The following is a 23,771-nucleotide window of genomic DNA, read 5'->3' as shown; positions in this document are numbered from 1 at the left end:
ATCAAAAAAAGCCAGAAAAACAATTGACTGATATAACTTTGAAACCTTACATGAAAGTCTAGATACTTGAAGACACACACAAGGAAATTACCTGTGGTCTAACTTTTTCCGCATAGTGTGTTGCTGTGAGGAATTAAAAGTGAATCAGGACAGGAGGGGGGAATCAAATAGTGCAACAGCCTGTTATGGTGATGACTTCATGCCGTCCACTTCTGCAACATTCAAAATGTTGAGCAAAGTCAGGGTGTGGAGATGGAAAAAACAAACTCAGTATGAGAGGAATGAGAATTTGGAAGAAGAGGACAAATCTTATGTTTTACAGGCAAAAAAATGGGGAATAAATCTATAACATCAAAAAATTACAAAGCAACATGTTATGTCATTGTTTATGCACAGATTGTGTCTTGATACTGAAAAAGCTAATAGGAAGAATATCCTGTACAAGTCCCACACCATTTGAAGGAGAACCATGTTCCAGGTTCTTGTTTTTATATGATGTAATGATTAGCTGAAAGAAAAGTGTTAAAAAAAACTGCTGATATCAGGTTATGATTCTGAATAAAATACAAGCCCAGAATAGCAGTTTTAAAAGGGAGCAATGCTTAAAAAGATTCTCCTTATGTCAACCTCCACTGTAACCACTGTTGTCATCATCACAGGTGAGGACGTCACTGTGAGTAGGACTGAACCCAAACCAACCATCTACGAGACATCAAGAACTTCAAATAGAGTACAACTGCTGTGAGAAAGTGTCAAAGCACCCAAAAAGTCATACAAATGCTAAGACTGTCCTCTAAAGATCATTAACCTGTGACATTGAGTAGCCACCAGTGCAGAGCCTGCTCAGGAATGGCAGCTGTGATTGTTTCTTGAGTGAGGGAGAGACTTTCAAAAGCTGGCCTGGAGTCAACTAGAGCAGCGAAGACAGTGAAGCATCCATTGAATAAGAATATTTAAATTAAATAGTATTGCACACCTGTTTATAAAAAAAAGGACCTCAATATTTCTCTCTTCTCATTATTCTGAATACAGATAACTTTCATACAGATAAACAAAATATGCTTTTAAGAGATCAGGCAATCTCTTCAACTCTGGCAAGAAAGTATTCCAACCTCAAAGAATTGCTAGTAAACTAGCAGTCTGTTTAGATTGTGGGTAAACAAATTTCTTGGCTGAATGGAAATGCTTTTGAATCTGAATTTGCAATGATATGCGTAATTTTGGAATTACGCATATCATTGCGCAATGTCTAAATGAGGTCTTTGTTTAGCCTCAACACTGAAATCAGGTCAATCGCACAGTGGAATATAGTTTCTAAGGAGGGCATTCAAGCAAGAACCGCCAGTGACTGTAGGAGGGGTAACAGAGGTAGAGACCTCCTATCCCTCTGTTCCACCTTTCCAGGGCTCTCTCCCTCCCTTCCTCTCAGTCTGAAAGACTCCGGCTTCAGCTCGGAACATTCACGGCGGAATCCGGTAGTAAAGATGCGGGCAATCGGAGCCGCGGGAGTCGCTGAGCTGTGGGCCGTACTGGCCGTTCTGTTGGGCGGCGTCGTGTGCGAACTGGTGACGCTAGTGCAGGAGCAAGTGAAGCCCGAATCCCCGGTGCTGCCGCCGAAGGTTATGATCGCGATCCTGGCTCGGAACGCAGCGCACAGCCTGCCGCACTACCTGGGCTGCATCGAGAGGCTGGAGTACCCGAAGGAGCGCATAGCGATCTGGTAAGAGAGGTGAACCGGCTGGGGTGCTGAGGTCGGGTTTACCTGCATTATTCAGCAGAGACACATTTTAGACGTTTTTTTTTATTATTTTTTAAAGGTTTACATTCTCAGGTACCATTTAGGTGTGATCTGCAAGTTAGTCTAACAACAGAGCCGTTTCTGCGTTTTTTACGATACGTCCCCCACGTGTGTTTGGCTCCTAAATTGCTCAGGATGGGAGAAGATGAAAGAGCCTTTGTGGCATGTTAGAGTTAGACTTAACCCTTAATCATTGTTCCATCTGGCTGATTCAGCATTAACCTGCGGAAGCAACTGGCTTTTTAAAACAGCAGGTATGAAAGAGGGGCCTCACCACAGGCAGGGTCCTGTAAAGTGCCTCTCTTATTTAGGAGAAAATGAAGCAGACAAAGAGGGTGCCTGCAGGTGAAGGGATGAAAGAAGATATTCAGTTGGTCTGACAGCAGCAGAGAGCTCTTGGAAGTCATGTGTGAAATATGTGTGAGCCCCTGTATAGTCTGGATAGGTTATGTTGGCTTATGAATCAGATGATAGAAAATCTTTGTGGAATCAGAGAGATATCGAGCCTCAGCTATGTAGATTTCAAAAAGTTGTGAAAATTATTTCATTAAGGACACGACTCTTAAGGGGTGGTTATGAATCTGTGCAATGATTTCACCACTCGATGTTATGTATGCATGGCAAAAGTATTCTTGATGCACGTTAAAAGTACAAGCTCTGTTATTATGTATTGAAATTAGATTTTAAATGAATGATCAACACAACTTAGTCCCTAATGGTGTAGTGGAAAGAAAGGGACACATTGTTTTCTTTTTTGTTTTACAAATAAAATTTTGAAAAGTGTCTGCCCCCTCTACTGTTACACCCCATAAATAAAATCTAAGTGGAACTTTCTGAAGTCACCCTGTGGCATGAAGACAGGCGTTGTTAAAATAAAGTCATAAGAGGTTCCCGTTTGTAGTTTGCCGCAAGTTATGCAGAGGACACAGCAAACATCCAGAAGAAGGTGCACTGGTCAAATGAAACATTTTGACCTGCCAAAACCTCTTGGTGGCCAAGAACTTAATGCACATCACCCAGAGAGGTCCATCCTCACTGTGAGACGTTGTTGGCAGCATCCTGCTGTGGGACATTAAAGCTTCTCAATGAGAGGGAGTTGATGGGACGATGGATTAATCAAGCCAAATTTGGTTCTGCAAAGTACTGACTCACAGGGGCAGAATATATATGCAGTCTCACTTTTCATTTTCCAGATTTGTCGTTGTAAAAATCGTTGAAAAATCATGTATCTCTTTTTTTCCACTTCACAATTAGGCACTAATTTGTGCTGATTTATTACATAAAATCCAATTGTGGTTGCAGCATGTCAAATTGAGATCAGATTCAAGTGGTATGAATATGCTTACAAGGCACTGCATTTCAGTTATTAGAGCTTTGTTTTGTTATTTTTGTTCCCACCATCCCTGGTTTGTTTGCATGGGGGTCTGTTTCCAGTTCAGCGAGCCTTATCAAATACACCCAGTTCACACACGAGAGCTCAGACGCTGGAAAAACTGTCCGCAGTGTGGGAATCTGCACTCTGCAGCAAAGCGCACTGAAGCTTACATGGATTTGTGAGGGCATTAATCAGCAGAGAAAGGGACCCCATCATTTATGAGTGGCATCTCTTTGCATTTTAGCTGTGAAGCACCTAATTCAGCTACTGTTCACTGGAAGATGTGCAGAGAATCCTGATTTCATATAACATATAATACGGAGCGGCTTCAAATTATTTCTATAGGATGTTTGGGGACAGGTGTTACTTTAACAATTCCAAATAAACGTCAAATTACAATAATTTATTTCCACGTATAATTCACTGATTAACAGGTCACGGCTTTGGCTTTCTACACAATTGCAAGTCTATGAACATTGGCTACATCTAAGTCATTGATGGAGCAGCAAGGATAATGGCAGCTATTGACTACAGGAATAAACCAACATCTTTAGCAACACCAATATTAAAAACTAGAAAATAAACTCACTGCATTAGTTATCTGCATATTTAGTGGCCAGATTGGAAACATTTTCATATATTTTCATGCAAAAACTTAGGTGACATTGTAATGTGCTGCTTTTCAAACTTCCTGCATCTATGCTAACATTAGCAAGTAAATATGCATGGGTTATCTCTTGCCTCCCTTGTAACAGTGTTGCTGCTTCCAGTTAGCCATCTGTTTATAAAAACAAATTATTTGAGTTCAGGTGCTATGTCCTCCATCACCACAAGGAGCACTGCAGCTTTGGTAGTACCCCACTTCCTTTGCTAATGATGTAATGAAGAAGTGCAATAATTTGTTAGCGTCTTTTGGTTTGTTGAAAGGAACCATTTTCAGTGTGCAACATAAAGCTGACCAGAAGGCCAGTACATTTCAACTAATAACTAAATACTGCAGCACAAACACTGTAATACACAGCACTGCTTGGGTTCGGGGAAAGTAAAATAGAAAGACTGGCATTTCGAAACTGCAAGGATATTTAGAAAACAACATTTGATGCATTTAGATTATACTTTTTTTTTTTACTTCGAACAAAGTTTATTGGCTTTTTGTGGTTATATTGGTTAGGAAAATGACATGTTTTACTGAATTTAACTCCAGCAGCTATGCGTTGCTATGTTTTCATCATCATTGCAGCTTAATACCTGAGCCAAACCACCTAATAAATACCCGCTCTCCACCAAGGTGTGCTATTCCAAAGCGTAATATAGAAAAACAAAACTCCACAGAAATAGGCAAACAAGATATTCAGGCAGTCAGTTTCATTTTGCATGACTAAGATATCACTTAATGGCATTTGTTTTTATTTGACAGAACCAACGGGCTTACATGAGAATATAGGTTATGTGCACATGTCAGCTGAGGGGGTTCACTTCACTTCTGTCTTGTCTTTATGGCTTGACAGGTGAATAAATCCTTACCCTGGAAGAAACCTTGTTAAAGCAGGCATGAAGAAACCTGTACACTCGGTATTTGTATTGTTTTATCATGTTTTGTGTGTTTGGACGTTACCTTTTTACACTGTTTGCATTTAAATATTGACAAGGCTCATTCGGTGAGGGAAAGCCTTAAATGTAAAGAGAAATTGTGGCAACTTGCGCTTTAATTTGAAGGCTCTCTATAAATTTTCACTTTTAAAATTCAGTTGCTTACATGCTGCAGCAAGTGTTATAGTCTTCAGAGATTAGACTCAGATTTTTCTTTCCAGCAGTACATATTTATTTTGTCCTTTTATAATAAGCAAGGCATGTCTGGTGCAGGAATATAATTGGGGATTTCATTTCACTTTTATTTATTAATTTATATTGTATATTTAAAACAGCCTTAGTTGCAACAAAATGCTGTGTGGGAAAAATGTAAATACACCAAGCACAACAAGTTAAAAGAGAATGGATACTGTGAAACAATAAAATATAAAGAAAACGGGGTTCAAAGCTAATAACCAAGTGAAACAATATTTAGATAACTAAACCAATAGGTAGGCTTGTAAATGTTTAAAAAATATGCAAGATGTTTTTAGGCTGTCCTTTTAGACTTAGAAAGCAAGTTTTAAATCAACATTTTAAAATTAAGTGAAATGTCTTTAAGACAATTCTTTAACACCTGAATTAAAGCAGATATAATAGCTTGAATGGGCAAATAGATCTGTAAATCATCAGTTAATAAATTCATGGAGATATTGTATTGTCTGATGACTGATCCAAGTTGAAATCTTAAAAAAACTGCATGGGGCCTGAAGTAGAGCCCCGAGGCACCCCACAACTAAGAGAAAATACATAAAAAATGACATAAAAATTTAACTTGCAACCTTTTACTTTAAGTTAAAAACACAAACATCTGTACACGTGTAATTAATGCAGTAATAACAAGTTTTTACTCAATTATGATGGTAGTTTAAGATTGATTGAACAAAGTGTGCAGTTTTCAAAAAGTTAACGCTGGACATCCTACTAAAAATAATGATCGCAGAAACGTTTATTTCCCCTTAGCATTAATATAGTTGCTTAGATGATGGAGACTATCTCATCAAACCATTTTATGCATAGAGTAAAACTAACATACATGTTCCCAAAGAAGTACAGAAAGCCTGTAGCTGATCTGTGAAGGTGGTGGGAGAAAAGTGTCAACTCTGTAAGTGAAATCCGTTCCTTCAGGTTAGATCTAATCGATAATCCCACCTCTGCTCTTATTTGTGCAGATATTTTGTTTGTCAGTGAATCCTGGCCCTTGATTTTTTCAGAAGTTTCTTCCTTTGAAATGGGCACAGGGCTTATCAAACAATCACAGAGGAAGGAGAAACCTCTCATGCCCCTGTTAGAAAATGAAGAATGTGAGGTAGCAGAGGGAGGGGGTGGGTGGTTGGAAAGAGAGTGGTCAGCAGTGTTAGAAACTACCCAGAAGGCATAGAAATTTGGGTAATCTGCATTCTCAAATTAACTCAACTAAATCTTCCCGCCACTTGAACCACACAAAGATTCTTGTTTCTCATTGATATGTATCCAGAGCTGTACTGAAATATAATCCAACAGGGCAACACCATAAAAGCTTAATCATCTGGCTTGGATCTTCTTCATAGTTTTGCTCCCTATTGATTATTTTTTGTTAGAGGCAGATAACCAGCATGGTGTTCTTCATACGCAGCTATGAGAGAAATCATGATGGACTCCATGAGTTGTGAACTTTGTGTTTTGGCCTCTTATGTTAAAAAATTCTGACAAACGTTCTTAATGTGTTAAACCATGCGGTGATAATCTGATTCTCTCTCCACTTATTACTCACTGCCTGGTGTCGATTGCCTGCCGGCTCTGTTCATGTGGAGGTGGAGTGCTTTTCCAGGTGCTGAGCTTGGAGTCCAGATGATTTGCGGACTTGTCAGAGTTTGACTTAAAGTGGAAATAATACTTACATAACTGGCCACTCCCTTCGGGACCAACGTTCTCACTTTAATAGCATCATGTTGTCTGTTCTCGTAGTTATTGGAAAACTACTAATCTGTCATTTTTTTTACGCCATCACAGAGCTCAGAGACAATGAGGTTTGGGTTATATAGTGTTATTTATGTAAGGCTCAAAGTCAATGAACACATGGTTCTTGTAATTTATTGTTCAAAATGATTCAGTTATAATAAAAAACTGACTGATGTACAGCACGTCATTGTTTACCTTTCAAACGTAAAGATTTGCTTTATTTTAAAATGTGGATCATGAAATGACACCAGAGGCTAAGAATTTTCTACATTTGCCTAAATACTTTAGGTCTGACGGATGTGTCAAATGCTGCAGCTCCTGTCAGAGAAAGCGAGAAGTTATATCTTGCGCTGGTTTTCATATAATGTAGCCTGAAGACATTTAACCCACATGTTATGACATCACCAAATTTTTAAAATCTATTTTGACAAGTGCACTGAGAAATGTGGGTAAATGGACTATAACAAATTGTGCTTGAATGCTGAGTGAAAGCCTGCCTGACTGGGTGAGGTTTGCTGTCTGTACTGTTGAGCTTTACTAATGTTTGGTTTGACAAGAAAAGGTTTGAAGGCAATAACTCACATCAACAAAAGCATCCCTAGAAGCAAATTTGTTGGTTGAACTGAAAAGCATTTCCACATCCTTCAGTGAAAGTACCGGCATGTCGTCTGTCTTTTTAAAATCTCAAGGATCACACTGGATCATGTGAGATACACTGAGGCACACCTGTGGGATGTGCTTGAAGGCAACACCTCAAACACACTGCTTCCATGTGTGACATCATGGAAAAATCAGAAGAAATCAGGCAAAAAATCAGGAGGAGAATGGTGGACCTCCACAAGTCTGGTTCATTCTTGCGCATGATTTCCTGACACCGGAAGATGCCAAGTTCATCTGTTCAAACAATTATACACAAGTATAAACATGATGGGAATGTCCAACCGGTGAAATCCCTCTCTGAGATAAAACGATATCACTCCAAAACCAACTTAAATAACCAGATTACATTTTTCAGTTTTGCACTCAGAAACAAAGACTTGGATTTTTCAGAGGCATGTTGTTATGGTTTGATTAAACTAAAGCAGAACTGTTTGGCCATGAAGACCTTCGTTACATTTTGAGGTAAAAACGGTAACTTACACGCCTAAGAACATAATCCTGACTATGAAGTACAAGAGTGAATGCATTGTGTATTTTCACAAAGAGATGACATGATGAGGAAAAATCATTATGTGGAAACAACCTATCAACATATTTGCCAAGGTGCAGCTTTGGCAGAAATAGATCTTCCAAATGAACATTGACCATATACCTACCACCAAATTAGTTACAAAGTAGCTTGAGGATAACAAAGTCAGTGTTTGGAGTGACCGTCACAAACCCCTGATCTTAGTCACAATCTTAGAAAATCTGTGGGAAGTGTAGAAAATTTGTGATTAAGCAACTGTTTAGAGAAGCCTATGGACCGATACCCTCAACATTTGACCCAAGTCCTGTAATTTAAAGGAAATTCTACAAAATACTAAGGAAATATATATATACATTTTCGACTGAATAAAGTAATCAAATAGACTAGACAATTATAAAAAGTTTTCAACATTTTGATGAAAACAAAATTTTAAAAAAGTGTGACATGCATTTGTATTGAGTCCTCATTACTCTGGTACTCAGTTATGACAGATAACAGATGGAAATGTTCAAGGGTTGCTATATATTGTTTTAGAACCTAACCCTTCTATAGACACAGCTGTATCCCTGACATTTCTGCTGTGTTCCTTGGTCTTCCTGGTGCTCTTTGTTCATTAATGTTTTCCAATAAACCATAGAGGCCTTCACAGAACAGCTGGATTTATACTGAGTTCAAATTGCACACAGTTAAACTCTAGTTACTTAGGAATAAGTAACAACTGAATCATTTTTGCTCCACTTCAACATTATGTGCAGCAAAGTGTTGGTCTAAGAAAGATCCAGATAGAAGACATTGAAGGTTGTGGTTGCAACTTGATGATACTTTGAATAAATAAATAAATAAATGTGCTTGGAAGAAACTGTAGGTGACAACAGTGAGCACATCTGCTGTAGCTTGTAACTCTTTGAGGTGACTCCATGAAAAAATATCTGTTTGAAGGAGAAGACTTGTTTGCAGCTTACCCTATTCCTCTGTATCGCAAAAAGCATTAGGAATGCTTTGTACGCATAGAAGATAAAGACGCCACATAGAGCGGGGAAGGAGTTAAACAGGATTCAACAATGGAGTTTATTGGACTGCATCAGCGAGGAGAAAAGTGGCCTTTGTGTTGTGAGACATGTTTGGGAGATCCAGTTGTATGGAACAGATTATCTGCATGGTTGTGCATTATCTTGCATTTGTGAACGATTAGTGTTTTTGGTTTGTGCCAGCATGCATTTGATCACAGCACTGGCACTGAGTAAACAATTTAATTATTTATAAGGTTCTGTCTCAAGGATGCCTATGACTGTGCAATAGTGTGTGTTTCACATGCATCTCTGTGTTAGATAGCTAGGTATGGATTCAATTACATGTGTTCTGCTGTTATTTGGGCTCGTTCCCTGCTTTCCATTCAGCCTTCCATAAGACAGAACTCTGTGAAGTAAGTGGACCCAATCAACCTTGGCCTTTTAATCAGTATCTCCTGTGGAGTTGCCTTTTATCGTCATATCCAATTCTTAGGGAACTTTAAAGTTCTCAAGCATCTGCTCCAGTTTTAGCTGGAGACTCCTAAAAAAAGTCAAAGTGAAATTTCCCAGACAGAAGCTCATCATGAGACAAATTCAGAGGAAGATGTTTCTGTCTTTGTCTTTATTTTTTCTCCATGTGCAGGAATCCACAACATATTCTAAACTCACCCTTAACTTTAAGTGCATTGTTAAGTGACTCAGATAATTAAAGTTTACCACAGATGAGTTTAAAAAAAGACAATTTGGGTGAAAATGTAGACTAGAATTTTCAGCAACAATGTCTGATGGCTTGGAGAGTGCATAAATATATATTTCATTTACATTCACGTACATATACTGAAATAAAGATGGCAACGACTAATGTAGTGTGAAAAGAAGATTTGGTGTTCAACTCCCATTACTGGCAAGTTGACATCTGCCCTAACCTTTAACCCTGCTTGGCCCTTTCGGATTGTCCTTAACCAGGAGTTAACCTTATCTTCTGGCCCTAGGGTGTGACCCTAGCGCCCCAACAAGCTGGTCATACCCATAATTTCTAAAGCCAAGAATATCTGTGTTTTCCAGGCATTGCAGGCATTATATGTAGAATGACTTTGCAATGATAAACTTAGATGTTGCTTGAATTTAAATAAATAGATACAGCTGAAACCAGATTTATTCACTGTCTGAATTGAAATCCGAATAAACGTTTTCTGTTTTAGATCGGTTAGTATTTCTTTCAAAGTGGCTGTAAGCTGCCACTTCAAAACTTTGACTTTATTGTCCTTAAGCCACATTGTGAGTCATTTGACAGTATCATTAGGGACTGTTGTCAGTTTAGAAGACCCAATTGTGTCCAGCCTTTAACTTTCTGTTGTCGACAAATAATTGCTTTAATAGAAGAAAGTAATAATTCTACATAATGCTCTTTCTTGATGCCATTTATTTTGTAAGATCCACTAGTCCTACCAACACCCACACAACATGATTCTGCCACCCTTGTGTTTTACAGCTGGGATGGTGTTCTCAGGCTTGCAAGCTTACCTCCTTTTCCTACAAATGTAACTATGGTCACTGCAGCCAAACACTTCGATTTTTGTTTCATCACAATAAAAAGTAAAAAAACATTTGCTGACTCCATTTGCAGGCTGTAATCTGGCTTTTTATGTTGCTTTGGGAGTAATGGCTTCTTCGCCTCTGAGCGGCTCTTCAGCTCATTTGAGTAGATGATTTGCTATAACGTGGATAACCAGCATCTTCTCACCGTCTTGCCTTTTTCTTCTGGGGTTGATATATACACTCTCACCACGTTTCTCTGTGGAACATAGAACCCGTCTCCCTCCTCAAAGCTACGACGTGTCCCATGGTGTTTATAATTGTTTGAACAGATGAATGTGGAACCTTTAGATGTCAGACAATTGGTCCAAAGGAGGAAAAACACCAGTGGAGGTCCAGAATTCTTTTTCTGACACCTTCGCTGATTTCTTTAGATTTTCCCATGATGACATACAGGAAAACAATGTATTTGAGGGGTTGCCTTAAAACACATCTGCAAAAGTTCTTCCGTTTAACTAACTGGTCCTTTGAATCCATCTATGAGAATCTTACAAAGCCATGGTATCATAATCTGGGGTTTCCAAAATTGTTTGTAGACATAATAAACTTAGTGTATATCAATCAAATATTTTTCTCATTATTCTGGCATGTAACAAATAGAGATAATTTTGGTAATCCTGACCTAAGCTGGAAAAATGTGTTCCTAGTTTGCACGGTGCAGTAAGACACCATTGTGCGGTGTGCCTGTATGCCTTAATTAGGTATATGAAGGACTGCAGAATATGTAGCTCATAGCATTGTAAATGTTTTACTTTAAAATGGGCGTTAATTCTTATTGATTCAGATTTTCCATGGTATTGCTCATGTGTCTGAAGGTTATCTGCTATCTTCCACACCTGATGTTGAGGAGTTATTATGAGATGATTGCTATGTGGTCCAAACACTAAACGCAGTGACTTCAGTCTCTTTTTTCCAGAAGTGTTGAATGGCTAAATCTCACATTTATAACTGAATACGAATTAAAATGCGATTCGGTACAACTGAACGTTTTTGTAAAGTTAAGTGCTTGGCTTAAAAGACTTTACTTAAGTCTTTAAAAATCATTCTCTGTAGTGAGGTTGGCTTTCCCTGCTATATTTCTTCACAGTACTTTGATTGTGCCCTATTCTGACTCGTACTTTCTCTATTGTTTGTTTTGTTTTTTGTTCTTTTTATGACAGACATTTCAGCAGGACAGCTTTCTCTATTGCAACACAGCGTTTCCTGGGCTTCATGAAGCTGAAAACCAGGAAATTTGCTGAACAATAATAAAGCAAGGAGAGGTGATCAAATATAACAGTTCCTTTAATTTCCACTTAAAGTTAAGTGTCAAGTCTTCTAGTATGAAATGTATTTTTTCTCTTGAATAATCGTACTTTTCCTTCTACTTTTGAATCTGAATGCTGACCATTGCACTTCAGTGCAACTCTGCAGACTTTTGAAGCTACTGTTGACCCTCAGAACCGTGAGGAATTTCAGCTAAGAGCCTCCGTCTAACCAAACACCTCCGCCCTCCTTTTCTCTTTGCCCCCCTGCCCCACCCCCATCTCTGTCTCCTTTGCCCCCTCCCGCCATCAAAAACCTGACGGCCACGTCAGCTTGGGGATTGAACCACAAAGACAGCACAGAGACACTTGGACTCTAGCAGGGTCATTATGTTGTAAAGGCTGTTGTTGCAACTGCCTGAAGGGGGTATTCTTACTCCTTTTTTGCATGCAGGGCAGGTTCATTATTGATGATGATATTAGATAGTTTATTGAGCCAACAGTGAGCTTAAAGTAGCCAAATGGTTCTTTTCAGACCTATGTTTACCTGAAAGGGCCAGTTTCAGGGGCCAGCAGGGGCCACACTTTTCTGGAGTGCTTAATTGAGGCAGACTGCTGAAGGAGGGATGATACGCAGGTACGGTGGTAGTGCACAAGACCTGAAGGACTTTGATCAGAAGCTTAACATATTAAGTTTTGCATCAAAATAAATGTAACCATTATATCAATATCATCCACCAATATATTCCATAGCAACAGTCACAACAGAAGGGCATTTGTACAAAGAAACGGATATTTTGGTTGTAACATTTAAGATTCCAGTTCGTCTTAGGACCTGAGAAGCTGCAGGAACAAACCCCATCCTGCAGCCCACATGAAGATCTACTGCCAGCATCATATTACTAAACATTTCACTACACTTCAAAAGATCCCAGTTTTTCAGAGCTGTTCTGATGACATTAAAAGTATGAGACAGGTGATTTGAAAAGGAAGTCTGATTGGTGTCTACAGTGTTTATAAAAGGAATCACCCACATGTTTTGTGTTCTAACAAAATGCATCTAATCTAATATTTGAAGGTGATAAAAACCACTGGATGACTGCCTTCATGTCTACATAAAGACTGAATTTGCTAAGATTAGATAAGGGACAAGAATGGGCGTCTCTAATGTGATATGAGAAGGAGCGGTGGGGCTATGTAGGTGAGGGCCCTGCACTCATGTGTTGTCCAGATGGTGCTCATAAATTTGCAGGAGAGAGGAAGCCTAACCCCTATTGCTCCAGGCGACAGAATAATGAGGCTTTTGCTTACTGTAAACTTCAAAAACAGCAATGTGTGGACACAGCATGAGGCAGGAGAGAGGGACAGGCACAGGTATAACAAGAGGAAATTAGGGATTTTATGTAAAGAACCCAGATTGTTGCATGTCTGTCATGTGGACAACTGTATAACAATGAATCCCTCTCTGCTTTGCATGAAGGGTTGCAAACCCATTTTGCATTTCCTTTCCATGGACAGATGAACAAAAATCCCCCAGTGGATTTGAAATCAGCTGCAGAGAGTTTCTGATAGAGTTTGGCTGCATGAAGGAAGAAGAAACTGGAAAGAGTCACTTGTCAGTAACTGCTTTAGGGTGACGAACCTAAGGAGAAAACAAGAGTCCTTGGAAAAGTATGGAACATTTTCACAATTTGTTACATTGCTAACAAACACTTCAATGTGTGTTGCTGGGATTTCATGTGGCACACCAATACAAAGTAGTGAATAACTGAATCAGGTTGTGAGCAGAATGTCTAAATCTAAAAACAAGAAAAGGAGCAAGAGACAAGATAAATAAAAACTATGTTTAACAGACTTGCTGCTGATCAAACATTTTGGAACATAGTAATGTTGATGTACATAAAAAGACTCAGTACTGGGTACTGCTTATTTTCGTGTTGTTTACGTGAAAAATTAGTTTAGAAATGCTTGATGCAAATTTTCTGGTCGGCTGGTGGGAAAGTTTCTAAATTTAATGAAGATGAGCGGCATTGACATCTGTTTTGTTAAGCTTACTTGCCATCCGTTCTCAAAATTTCTTGAAGGGGATTTAAATCAGGTCAACATGCAAGATGGTCCAAAAGAAGAGTGTTATTCTCCTTTCTCATAGGGTGTATTCACACCTGCCATATTTGGTCCATTTTAAACGGACCAGAGTTAATTTCCCCTCACCAAAAAATCTGACCGAGACCCACATTTCTAGGTGGCCTTGGTGCGCTTCCAAATGGAGTCTGGTGCAGTTCACTCCTGGTGTGAATACTAATCTGACTCGATCCGACCCAACTACAGGAAACGTATGCTTTTTGGATTTAACGAGCCGCCAAAGCGAATGTTACGAATAGTGAATGTATTGAAGTCATACCTAATCTTCCGTCCTTTGCTTAGCAGCGCTGCATGTTGCTGGACAGGGCAAGAGCACTGCGTCTTCTTCAGCTTGCAGCACTCATTCGCCAATGCCAACACAAAATTAGAAATTGAATATCGCGAAAATTGTGTTGAATGAGCTGCTCTTACGATAATTTTGCAGCTGTAACAACTGCAAAACAAATATGCAGAACAGAAATACAGCAAGCATTATTTTCTGTGAGAGTTTTCCTCCATTTGAACCTCCATCTGTGCTCTGTCCCGCCCTAGTCATTTCTGTCCAATGGTGCAGCATTTCCAAAAGATTTTCCTGGTGTGAATACACCCATAGTTTCATGCCGCCATGCAACCTGATGCTCCATTGTTCCGCTGAACAAAAAAGCTCCTCCTGCACCATGCTATGTATGTAGAAAACATCTCCAGTGGGATCTCCTGAAAAAGTTTAATGAGGGTAGCCATTTATTTATTTTTCTTCTCCACAGAGGATAAAAGTTTTCACGTGACAACATGTGGGAAAGTTCAAGGGGTATGAATACCTTTGCAAGGACTTGTAAGCATCATTTAGTTTCACATATCCATAAATAAGAGAGCGCCCGGAAATAGAATGGCAATGGAAAATCACAACGTGTACTGAGGCCTTGGTGCCAGAGCAGCTTGTAGGAGGGATTCACTCCACTACAAAGAAAGTCGGAAATATCTCCACGAAGAATTTGGGGAATTATGTATTATTCATTTAGGTGTGACACCAAAAAAGATTTTGGTATAAAGTTAAAAAAACAATGTTGCCTTAATAAAATTGCCTTGTGTATGGATGTAAGAGTGCCCAGAGTGTTCCAGCCAGTTCAACAGACATACGTTTGCCCTGGTCTTCATTCAATCTGAATTTAGGAAGAGCTAGTTCTGCCAAGGAGAGCCTGTAAAAGTGAGAATGATGTCTTGCATGAAGTCAGAGCTATGACTTAAATGCAGAGGATGTTTTAAGAAGCTCTGTTGAACCAATACTCATAGTTCCCTCATATTGTACTATGTATTGTGTTTATTTTGTCTTTAAGGGGTTCCCCTGTTTGATAATCTGCAGCTAGAGTCTGCAGTTATGCTCCAATAGCCTACTGGAGAAATAAATGTGTTTGCACACCTTCTCATTATCATAGAGTCAGGGCTTTCGGTATGGACCAGACCTAGAATTAAAAAAATATCAGCAGCTAGTTATCAAAGGCACCTTGTACTGCCTCTGTGCTATTATTTTCCCAGTTTTACTTTGGTTTTACACTCTCATTGAAAACTTTAAACTAGCGGTCCTGCAGCACATAAATAACAGGCCACACTGCCGTAACTGAACATTCCCAGGAAGCAAAAATGATCATCATGCTTTGCCACATATTTGCAAGCACAGACACATAGCATTAGAAAGCTTGACCCTGTGGTTTGTGGCCTGCTGATGTTTATTTTGGATTATGTTTTTATTTGTTTTTACTGAATATGATTGAAATTCCACATGCAACTAAGATAAGTTTTTGGGCAAAGCTTTGGGAAAAATAGGTTTTCTGTGTGGGTATTTTCATGTGTGTACAAGCGTACGTGATCCTATGATTCTCATACAGAAAGCAGCCGTTGCATCCATCTTGGTGGCTGTAAATGTGAGCGAACCATGCTGGTGTTTTGTTGTGCAAGTGTGTGTGTTTGTCTGTCTGTCCAACCTAAAAATGGCTGCGATTTTTAGAGACGGCACAGCTAGGAATATTACAGCCGGCAGTGGAAAAGTCCAAAACTACCGTGTGTTTGTATTCACACTGCTGAGCTCAGGAGCTTTCCTAATATTCTGTTGACAGTTTTCCTTAAATTACTTTTTAATTCTAACTAGAGGAAGGGACAGGTGATGTTTTATTTTAGTGACTCCTAAAAAAACTTAAGCTGATGAAGTGCAATGGATGGGCTTGTTTTTGGTATTAATTTCTGTCTTGCATACATGTATCACCTTTGCACACACCCCTACTTTCCCATACAGTGGTGCCAGTGTCTTCTTTAAATCAACAATGTTAACCAAGGTGAAAATGTTTAAAAACAGTCACAAACCACAGTAGCAGCAAACCAGCTGATGCACTCATGTTGACTATATTTTCCCACTATTACAAATGCTTATGTGCAAGTTGGTGCTTTGCTACTTTTGAAGAGCTTTTGTGCTTTAAGTGGTTATTGCATCAGTTCTCCCTCAGCATGTTTTATGTTTTATTAAGACTTAAGAGTTCTGCAATTAATGTCTTTATCACAGCCACCCTGTGAGGGAGAATTAGAGCCTGCAGCATCATAATTTCTAACCAGAGTACCTGGGATTTGGTCCATTTTCCTACAGCTACTTAGACAGCAAATGTGGTTTACAACACAGAGGCTGTTTGTGAAACCTTCATTCTGTTATAAGATAGAACTTGTTCTCCATGACTTCATCTCAGCATGTCCCAGCGTATGTCATAGTTTGATGAGTGCATGTTGTCTGTGGGGGCTTTACAGGGCAGCGACAGACCATAACATGGATAACACCACAGCCATGTTGAGAGAATGGCTGAAGAGAGCGCAGCATGTTTATCACTATGTGGAGTGGAGGCCGATGGAGGAGCCGAGGTACGTTCATGAACAGAAATACACCTAATGCAGCTTTCTAGTCTAGTTTCAATTTCTTCAATTTTTTGTACAGTTCTGACTGATTAAAATTTTATGCTGGGAAAAATTATTGATGGCCAAAAAAATATTTGTTCTAATTTATTATTTTAAAGTATAAAATCCAATTTAAAAAGTTTTGCAGTTTACCAAAACAGTAAAAAAAACAACAACAAAAAAACAAACAATCAAAAGGCAGATTGTAGCTCCATAAAAGTTTTTATGTTCTTTTTTTATGTTTCTTATTGCATAGACACAAAAATTTATTATCATGAGGCAATTCATATTTTGAAATAAATCCCAGCATTGTCTGACTTAATGTTTAAGAAAAAAACTGTGCTTTTGAAGATTGTTCATCCAATAATTAATTTAGTTGTGTCTGTCTTCATGGCAAATTACCGTTTGATATTTATAATAACAATTAAACAATGAAATAGATATAGATGTAGAGGTGATAGAGTGCACTTGGAAGGTCACCTGTTTAACTGGCAGCTGGTACTTTAAAGTGAAACCTCAACCTTTTAGAAAAGAGCAGCACAATGAGCAGCAGACATCCCACATTAAGAAAGGTGTAATACTTTATAACTAATGTATCATTTGTTGGAGCAACCTCACAGTAAAACATTTATTCACATATTTTATTCAAAAGGGGAAGAACATTTTAACAAAATCACTGCTAGCACAATCCTTTTAACACAAATATAACACAAGCCATAATGTAATATTTGCTTACATTTTTTAGTAATCCATGACTTTCTGTTTCACTGGGGTATATTCATATAGTGACAAAGAGGGTTATTTCTCTGTGTATTTAATCTGTTAAATTTGGCTAAAATAAAATAAATCATCACCTTAACCTGTTATATGTACAGTCAGAGCAAAAATGAAAAAGTAAAAACAAACACCGGAAACTGTGCCACACGTAGCTAGGATGAGGATCCAAATGTATCTATTCACCACACACAGCGCGCACAGGATGCAGCTGTCCTTAAAGTAGCCTCTGACACTTGACTTTGTGTTTTCTTCTACCTGTATTCCTGCAAAAGATGAGCTCCTATTCAGTGAGACCTAGTCGGTTAGCTATATAGTGTTTTTTGATCTGGAAAATATTAGAATTTGAATGTCAGATTGTTAAAAGTTGAAAATCACCAGGTGAGAAATAAGGGTTCTCTTGGTTTCTCTGAAAACTGTTTAAACAAGTTAGTCTCATTAAATATGAGTTATTTTATTGCAATAATTTCCTTCCTAATGCAATAAAAAACTCCATTTGCTCTAATTGACACTTGGCATTTTTGCATTAGTTCCTACACAGATGAGTGGGGTCCGAAACACTGGCCTCCTTCCAGATTCAGCCATGTTATGAAGCTGAGACAGGCAGCTCTGAAGGCTGCTCGAGAACGATGGGCCGACTACATACTGGTAACACCAAAAGTAGAAATATGCAGCCATTTCTAACCATTACAAAAACATATTGACACACCAGTGTTTTTTTTTAGTAACTTATGTTATTAGAATTAAATTGTAATCAAAATTTTGATCACAATTTGACTGATTAATGCAAAAGATGCAAAAACATTCATCCATTATAGCATAGAGTCACAGCCCTGTAATAGTTTTCATGCCCCTTTAGTATGATTTATTGGGATTTTATGTGACAAACACAAAGTAGAGCAGAATTCTAAAATGGAATAACGCATTTATGGTTTTCAAAATTAATTAAATGTGTTGAGCAAATGCTCTTTGCAGCAAGGACAGAAAAGCAGATCAGAGCTGAAGGGAAGATGGATGGAGCTAAATACAAAATAATCCTGTTAGAAAACTTGTTAGACCGAGGAAGCGTTAGATAAAAGCATATTTAGTTTACTTTTGAATGGTCTAGTCAAAGTTCACACCTTAATCCAATTGAAAGACTTGACAACTGATGTTCAGACATGACCTCCATCCAATTTGACTGAGCTTGAGCTTATTTGCAGAGAAAAGTTGGTCATAAATTGTCTCTACATGCTCAAAGCTAATGAGAAATCCACCAGGTGCAGCGCTGATGGTGTAGGGGCGAAAGCGCGCGACTATATACAGAGGCTACAGTCCTCGAAGCGGCCGTCCCGGGTTCGAGTCCTGGATCCGGTGACATTTGCCGAATGTCTCTCCCTCTCTCTACCCCTCTTTCAATTCAATTCAGTTCAGTTTATTTATTTAGCGCCAATTCACAACACATGTTGTCTCAAGGCACTTCACAACAGTCAGGTACATACATTCCAATTAATCCTAATCATTGAACAGTGCAGTCAGAGTTAGTTATTTATTCAAATTGGATAAAAAGTTTTTCTGTCTAAGGAAACCCAGCAGATTGCATCCAGTCAGTGACTTGCAGCATTCCCTCCTCCTGGATGAGCATGTAGCGACAGTGGACAGTCACTGGCGTTGACTTTGCAGCAATCCCTCATACTGAGCATGCATGTCGCGACAGTGGAGAGGAAAAACTCCCTTTTAACAGGAAGAAACCTCCAGCAGAACCAGGCTCAGTGTGAGCGGCCATCTGCCACGACCGACTGTCTGCCTACTGTCAAAAAATTTAAATAAAGACCACTGAAAAAATATCTTTAGAAATCCACCAAAGCGGCTTCTATCGAAGCATTTTAAACCATGTATCCTTTTACTTACATTTCATGTATGTATGTGCTACTTTGTGTTGATTCATCACGTTAAATTGCTATAAAACCCATTGAGGTTTGTGGTTATAACTTCAGCATCCTGTGACAAAATGTGAAAACATTTCAGGGGCATGAATACTTCAGCTTTGCTTAGTAGATTTGGTCAGAATGCAACAATTCAGTTCTGGATATCATCAATCATTTTGCTGTTTTCATTTTTGATTTGTAACTTAATATGAAGCAAGAACATTCTTAGTATAAAACCACTCATGCGATCAAACCCTGCTTCTCTTCAGTTTGTTGACAGCGACAACCTGCTGACCAACCCCCAACTGCTGAACCTGCTGATAGCCGAGAACCTTACGCTGGTCGCTCCCATGATGGAGTCTCGCTCTCTCTATTCCAACTTCTGGTGTGGCGTCACCCCACAGGTGCAGCTCAGGCAGACGTCTGTGGACCATCTATCCACCCTGTCAGAGTTATCAGCTAAACATGGTTTTCTGATTCCCCCTCTTCTCTCTCAGGGTTACTACAAACGAACCCCAGACTACCAGCCAATCAGGGAGTGGAAGAGACTGGGCTGCTTTCCTGTCCCCATGGTGCACAGCACCTTCTTTTTGGATCTTCGGCGTGAATCCAGTCGGGACTTGGCTTTCTACCCACCTCACCCGGATTACAGCTGGGCTTTTGATGATATCATGGTGTTTGCCTTCTCGGCACGTCAAGCAGGTTGGTTTGACACTCACCAAACCACGGGACTTCATGCAGAGAAACAAATTCACTGTTGAAATGCAGACCACCAGTAATTAGCTTCTTAGCAGTTAGTTCTACGTTTCAGATTATTGTTAGGTCACTCAGACAAACTGCACAGTTTGTGGATTTTGAAGTTTCAAGTAAATAATCACCAACAGGTACAAACAGGACCATTTAACATTCTCCATATGTGCTGAAAAACCAAACAAACACATCAAAGCATTCATGCAAATATCAGCAGATGGAAGCATGCGTTTCCTCCAACTCATAAATGAATATCAGCACCAACAGGATAAAAGCACATCCAATTACTCTGAGTTTCAGTCAGACGTTTTACATCCTTGAAGCTCATTATTGTTCTGTTACAAAGATTTACCATCCGGGTGGAACACCCGTTTTCTTGACCCCTGAGCCTTTACGCTGTGGCCCCCTGGCTCTTTTGTGATTTTCCTCTCAGAGCTGAAGTGAAAATAAACTTGTCATGCTGTTGTTAATTGGGTCTCCATAAATTTCATTTAAGATGCATTTTACATTGTTGCTTGAGATGCAGCAGGAAAGTGCAAAAAGATGAAGTATTCTGATTACATTTCTTCCTGCTTGTTTTGTTATATATTTTACACACATTATGAATACATTATGAGCTGACTCTGATGATTATAAATATTGTTCAGAGATGAAAAATAACCACAATTCACTCAGTTTAATAAAAAAAATGATGAAACCTCTTTACTTTTAGTTTTTTTTTAAAGCGCCTTGGTGACTTTTTCCATCAGTTTTCTTTTTCATTTACATTTTAAGGTTTTATTTATTTCTTAGTGATTACTAAACCTTTTCAGAATTCAATGGCCTGCCCAATCCAGTAACTCATTTCATGAGTCCTAACTCATAAGAGCAAAAAGGGGGGTCAAAATTGTCAAGTTGAAAGTACAAAAATTATTTAATTAAATTAAAAACACAAACGTAATTTTATTGGCTGCCTTGCAATACACTAGACAAGTAATATTTTAATAAACAAATAAAAGTTTTGTGGAAAAGGAGTATGTAATCATTGTAGATCAGAAACACAAAAAGAGTCTTGCATGTTATCCTTATTAAAACAAAGAGTTACTTTTTAATTTCTCTTGGTCGGGAATTGTTTTGCTCCGAAAATGCTTGCTGTATTTAACCAAGTGTAATAAATGGGTGCACCTGCAGTCTGCTTTTGAGTAAAAGTCGCTGGATGTTTGTGATGCCTTTTTAACATGAATTTTAAATGGAAGCAAAAAAACACAAGGTAAATAAAAGACACTTTTGTGCTGTACCTAATGTTATACATTTTAAGAATATTTTTATTTGTTAGTAAAAGTTTGCCCTAAAACTTTTTAACAATTGCCCATTGCCTGTGCTGGCGGGCCAAGTTGTGATCGGGGGTCATACAAAATCATTTAATGGGCTGAACTTTGGAGACCACTGGTATAGTTTTTAAAAGCACATTAATTGATCAAGATTAATGATTAATATAGCCACCTCCAGCCTCTAGCCTCTTAAATGCTAAAACCTTTATAATTTGTTTTATTTCCTGACTTAATGAACTTAACTTAGTAACTACTAAAGAATTGGTAGTGACTTTATTTAAAAACGGGATATTTAAGAACTTCTCTACACCATTAGCTGGTTGGTTTTAATCTACAAACTGCAAATAAATCTTTTTTTTTTCTGTCAGAATCCACTCTGAGCCCTATATTGGTTACTATAGCAACAAAGTAATGAGGCACAGCAGATGGACAAATATCTTTAGGTATGGATTCACTTTTATAAGGGGATGAAAAGATAACTATTATTGTTTTCTCACTCCTCCAAATTAATAAAAGCATATAATAAATGATCTCATTTCAGACAAGGCACTAATTGCAGAAACATAAGATCAAGGAAAGTTCACACGATTATAATAAGCATTTATTTTTTAACATTATGTCACGTAAATGTTAGACACTGTGATCTTAAAATGGGATTGAGGTTACAGTTTCATGGCTTCGTGCTTCTTTTTGTTGTTTGAACTTTAATTTGTGTTCCTCCAAACTTTAATTTTTATCATAAAGTTTATTTTTTTGTGAGACTTTTCAAAGTTTGCAGTCCTTTTTGGTCAAGGCGGTACGATGATGATGTGCTGGTCTAACTTCCGATGTTTGTTGGAAGTGTTTGGATTACAGCAGCCTGTTTATGTATTTGTGTGTGTTTCAGGTGTTCAGATGTACGTGTGCAACAGGGACCACTATGGCTTTCTGCCTGTCCCGCTCAAGGCCCAACAAAACGAGGAGGATGAAACGGAGAGTTTCATACACACCATCACAGAAGCTCTGAGTGAGTTTCCACACTTAGAGACTCTTTAACATGTTAAGATTTTACTTTTTGACTTCTTCACCTCTCAGGGTCGTTTGTCCTCCGTCTTGACCTCGATGACCCTTCATGATTGCCCCGCATCAACCCAGCTCCACATCTTTGTTGTCTGCATATATCCCCAACCCCCCCCCCCCCATGTTTCTGTTCAGACCTCTACCTCCATCTCAGTTTTGTTCCAGCAGAGCCCATTGTGCTCAGTTGAGAGGAAATTTTGTAATTTTCTAACATAGACCTTTTTGGATTTTCTTATCAGTTGAACACGACATTGACTCCTCTCAGTATGTCTACGCTCCGCCGGTGCCCCCAGACTTAATGAACTTTGATGAAGTAAGTCTGTCTGTATTTAAATCAGCTTTTTAATCACCAATCTACACTTTGAATTTAAGATTTTTTCTACTGTGGAATGAGTTGTTTTGGATTGTAAAACTGTTTTTCTGTTTCATTTGCTCCTTTTGCAACGTTTAGATTTTCCTGATTAACTTGAAACGCCGGCTGGACAGAAGGACCAGGATGCTGAAAACAATGGCCTCTATGGGCCTTCGAGCCACACTGATTGACGCAGTGGACGGGAAGTAGGTCACAAACGCTGAAAACCTTCATGCATCAGAATCAGAAATATGATGGATCTTCTTACACTGACTGACATATCTGAGAAAACTAAAGTGTCGCCAGCAGCTTTCATCTTCCATCTTGAGTTTGTTACATTTCCTGTCAATAAATCCAACCTTCCTCTCTAGCTTTGTATTTATTCCTTCATGCTTGAGTTATTTTCCCTCCTCTTTGCACACTTTAATCCTTTCTTAGGAATCTCCTAATCCCTCTGCCTCCTTTCATTTGTCTGACAACCTAACTGGCAAAAGGAACTTTGTGATGTTGCAGTGATTTTAATGATGACTAACTTGAGTTGGATAAAATATGTTGAGATACATAATGTAGTATTTATTCTTCTCCTCATCGTCCATTTTTTTCTTTTGTTGCTTTCAGAGCTCTCAATACGTCCCAGCTGCAGGCGCTGGGAATTGAGATGTTGCCAGGCTACAAGGATCCATATTCTGGTCGTGTCCTCACCAGAGGGGAGATTGGCTGCTTCCTGAGTCATCACTCTATATGGAAACTGGTGAGGGCAGGAGGAAAAGGCAATCATCCTGTGT

General features: G+C 38.7%; 1 protein-coding gene across 1 annotated transcript in view; it reads left to right on the top strand.

Moving 5' to 3' along the window:
* Positions 1-1,337: 1,337 nt before the first annotated feature.
* colgalt2b (collagen beta(1-O)galactosyltransferase 2b) overlaps positions 1,338-23,771 on the top strand; it is a 30,749-nt gene continuing 8,315 nt past the window's right edge. Inside the window, exons 1-9 of the mRNA XM_047373907.1 lie at positions 1,338-1,720; positions 16,691-16,801; positions 18,139-18,256; positions 19,785-19,919; positions 20,013-20,217; positions 22,462-22,581; positions 22,874-22,947; positions 23,086-23,192; positions 23,605-23,737. Of these exons, the coding sequence (XP_047229863.1) occupies positions 1,485-1,720; positions 16,691-16,801; positions 18,139-18,256; positions 19,785-19,919; positions 20,013-20,217; positions 22,462-22,581; positions 22,874-22,947; positions 23,086-23,192; positions 23,605-23,737 (1,239 nt within the window). The 5' untranslated portion in view covers positions 1,338-1,484. The remainder of the gene's footprint in view (positions 1,721-16,690; positions 16,802-18,138; positions 18,257-19,784; positions 19,920-20,012; positions 20,218-22,461; positions 22,582-22,873; positions 22,948-23,085; positions 23,193-23,604; positions 23,738-23,771) is intronic.

The sequence above is a fragment of the Girardinichthys multiradiatus genome, chromosome 9 (assembly GCF_021462225.1).
Source record: "Girardinichthys multiradiatus isolate DD_20200921_A chromosome 9, DD_fGirMul_XY1, whole genome shotgun sequence".
Classification (NCBI taxonomy): Eukaryota; Metazoa; Chordata; class Actinopteri; order Cyprinodontiformes; family Goodeidae; genus Girardinichthys; species Girardinichthys multiradiatus.
Note: the sequence above shows the minus strand (reverse complement) of the source record. Positions and strands in the feature narration are given on the sequence as shown.